Source organism: Austrofundulus limnaeus, unplaced genomic scaffold, assembly GCF_001266775.1.
Source record: "Austrofundulus limnaeus strain Quisiro unplaced genomic scaffold, Austrofundulus_limnaeus-1.0 Scaffold68, whole genome shotgun sequence".
Lineage (NCBI taxonomy): Eukaryota > Metazoa > Chordata > Actinopteri > Cyprinodontiformes > Rivulidae > Austrofundulus > Austrofundulus limnaeus.
The window spans coordinates 1,830,242-1,833,335 of NW_013952470.1; the positions used below are offsets into that span (position 1 = coordinate 1,830,242).

General features: G+C 41.2%; 1 protein-coding gene across 1 annotated transcript in view; it reads left to right on the plus strand.

Moving 5' to 3' along the window:
- Positions 1 to 3,094, plus strand: part of gabra2b (gamma-aminobutyric acid type A receptor subunit alpha2b) — a gene marked incomplete in the record, with an annotated part of 66,658 nt that overhangs the window by 57,234 nt on the left and 6,330 nt on the right. The window contains 1 exon segment of the mRNA XM_014010404.1: positions 255 to 407. Within this exon segment, the coding sequence (XP_013865858.1) occupies positions 255 to 407 (153 nt within the window).

The window sequence follows — 3,094 nt, forward strand, 5'->3', positions numbered from 1 at the left end:
CATTGGTGAATGCCACAAATTCTCCTAAATCACTCGTACGCACAACTTAAGAACAAATCTGTGCGTACGAACGGTTCTTGCATGAGGCCCATTAATGTTTTGATACCTAAAATGCTAAAATTGTTTCAAAACTGTCGAATGAGATAGCGTTCAAAAATGTACAGAAGAAACCTGCTTGATAGAAGAAAGAGAAACAAAAACAGTGTGAGTGGTCTGAAGCTTTCACATAAATATTGGATTTTTGTCTTGTGCAGGTGAGTACACAGTGATGACGGCTCATTTCCATCTGAAGAGGAAGATTGGCTACTTTGTCATTCAGACGTACCTGCCGTGCATCATGACAGTTATTCTCTCCCAGGTGTCCTTCTGGTTGAACAGAGAATCTGTGCCAGCCAGGACTGTGTTTGGTAAGCATTTCAATATCTCAGAACTCATGCTATTTTTAGTCTTTGTTTATTTTTGGAATATCCTAACTCCCAATAACACTGATTAATTTAACAGCAGAGAGGAGAGGATTCAGCATCGCACACATTATGATCTCAAGAAACAGAAAATAGAAGCAGGCAATTTTAAAAGCCTTGTGGTAATGTGTGCCAGCCAGGTCAAACTCACACATACATGTGCTAGATTTGATTGACCTGCTTCATTTTCAGCACGTTAAATGAAACAACTATTCTAACACATTCTCACTCCCGACTCGTCAACACATTGACGCTTTTCCAAGGTTCCCTCTGCGTCATATTTTGACGCGTCGGGTGACCCCCTCGCATCAGTCCTTGCCGCCCGTGGCTTTTCCAGGTTGCGCCACCAGGGGTCTTTGGGTCGGGGGTCTMAGGTTAACATGAGGGATCAGGATTAATGGTTAAGTTTAGGTACTGGCGTCAGGGATAGGATGTCTACAGTGAATATTAGGTAATTTTAGGCTTTGGAACACGTAGTTGACATGAATTTCCTACATTTTCTAAAAATGGTTAATTTCAGGTACTAGGGTCAGGGACTGGATGTCTAAAGTAAATAAAGGTAATTTTAGGCTTTGGGACAGTTACATTTGTGCATTTTCTACACTTTCAGAAATTATGACAACAGATTCCTCCCCATCTCGTCAAAAATGATGCTAGGGTACCCGACGCGTCAAAATCGGACGCAGAGGGAACTTTGGAAAAGCGTCAATATGTGACGACTCGGGAGTGAGAATGGGTTCACTATTCAGTGGCACAAAAAAGCAAACAACAAAGTAGAGCACCCAGATGAACACAGGCTGAATGATTTGGTACTATTTAAGTATAAAACAATGGTTAACAGAGTTGCAGTACAGACACCTGCTGGTCCCATCTGTATGGTCTGAAACTTTCTAAGACCTAAACACAAGCTGTGAATTGGTGTATACCAAAGTCATCATATCTTTTCTTTGCATCAAGTCCACCAAATTGTATTTCTGAGTTAGTTTCAGACATGTTGATTGGGAAAAATACTGGGGAACCTGAAGGCAACAAAGGTCCTCAAAAAAGATTCAGGCAGTTCTCTGGGAAGTGCTGTCAGTGGACAGCTCTTGTGTTGTTGAAAGACCGCACCGGGGTGATACAGTATGTCAGGAGTGTTAACACATGCATGATGTCACTGATGTAGTGCTGTACCATCAGATCAATTATCAATCAAAGGTGACCTAAATCATAACCTATGGTTCCCCACATTATAAGGCCAGGAGTAACATCAAGGTGTCTCTCTGTTGTAGCGACATGATCGGTCCTCTATCCTCTGCACCACATTATGCTCACACCATGGCCACGATACCGCAGTACCAAGACTCATAACTGAACATGATGCAACACCACTCCTTTCTGTCCATACCAAGGAGTTAATATAATATCAGTTGTTTGGGAGCTGCTGCCCTGTTTGGTTGCCATTTTTGCTCCACAATGTCATAGATGCTGCATCTGAATGTCCGTTTAAACATACTGTATATTCATTGGAATACACCATAAAGACATTTAATGTTCAAACAAATAAACAGTTTTTTTAATATTCACTTATTTTGAATTGATGCCTGCAAAACATTCCAAAAAATCTGAGACAGGGGCATGTTCACCATGTTTGTGCTACATTTACCTTTCCTTTTAACAACACTCAATAAGAGAGAGGGAATCCCTAAATTCCTTGCAAACATTCTTAAATAGTTGGACATTTTGCTCACACAGTTCACAAAATGGTGAACCTTGTTTCATCCATGCTTGTGAATGAATAAGCCTTTTGGGAATGCTCCCTTTATACCCACAGGACATTCACCTGTTTCCAATTAACCTGTTCACCTGTAGCATGCTCCACACAGGTATTTTTTGAGTATTCCTCGATTTTCCCAATCTTTGGTTGCCCCTGTCCCAACTTTGTTGGAACATGTTATACTGTATTCGGTTGAATTTGGGGTAGTATAACTGCTAATCTGAGGCAATCCCAGCTTGCAATACATATTAATTTGTGCTTAATTGTACAATGATTCAACATAGTGCTATACCTTAGTATAGAAATATCTACTGCAGAATCTAATATCTGCTAGCCAGTTTAATCATTAACAGCAATGGTTTGATGAGCTTAGTGTAATTTTGAAAGGTTACGTTATTATGACCCCCCGCACGCGAAGCGTAAGCAGTAGTCATTGTTTTCGTACGTTTTTTTTTCTTTTATCAATTATTTTTGGTCAACCGTAGCACAAACCTGGCTGCACCAATCAACCTGAAATTTGGCAGGACTGTAGATGAGTCTGACCTACACTGCACCAGCCAACGGTTTTATGATGGACCCCATATTTGAGGAGGGGGCTCCTTTCAAAGACGGGGTGTCTGGACATGCAAAAATGCTTATAACTCAGAAACTGTTCAACATAGAAGCTTCAGATTTTTTTTTGTTGTTGTTGTTGTTGAGCTCTGATGAAGCTCTATCCATCAGGCATGGGCGTAACCACCATAGACACAGGGTGGGACATGTCCCCCCCACTTCCAATATCTGTGCCCTCTGTTCCCCACTTTTTTCAGCTGAAGCAGAAAAAAAGACCTTTAAAAAATGTGTCCCCCCCACTTCCAATATCTGTGCCCTCTGTTCC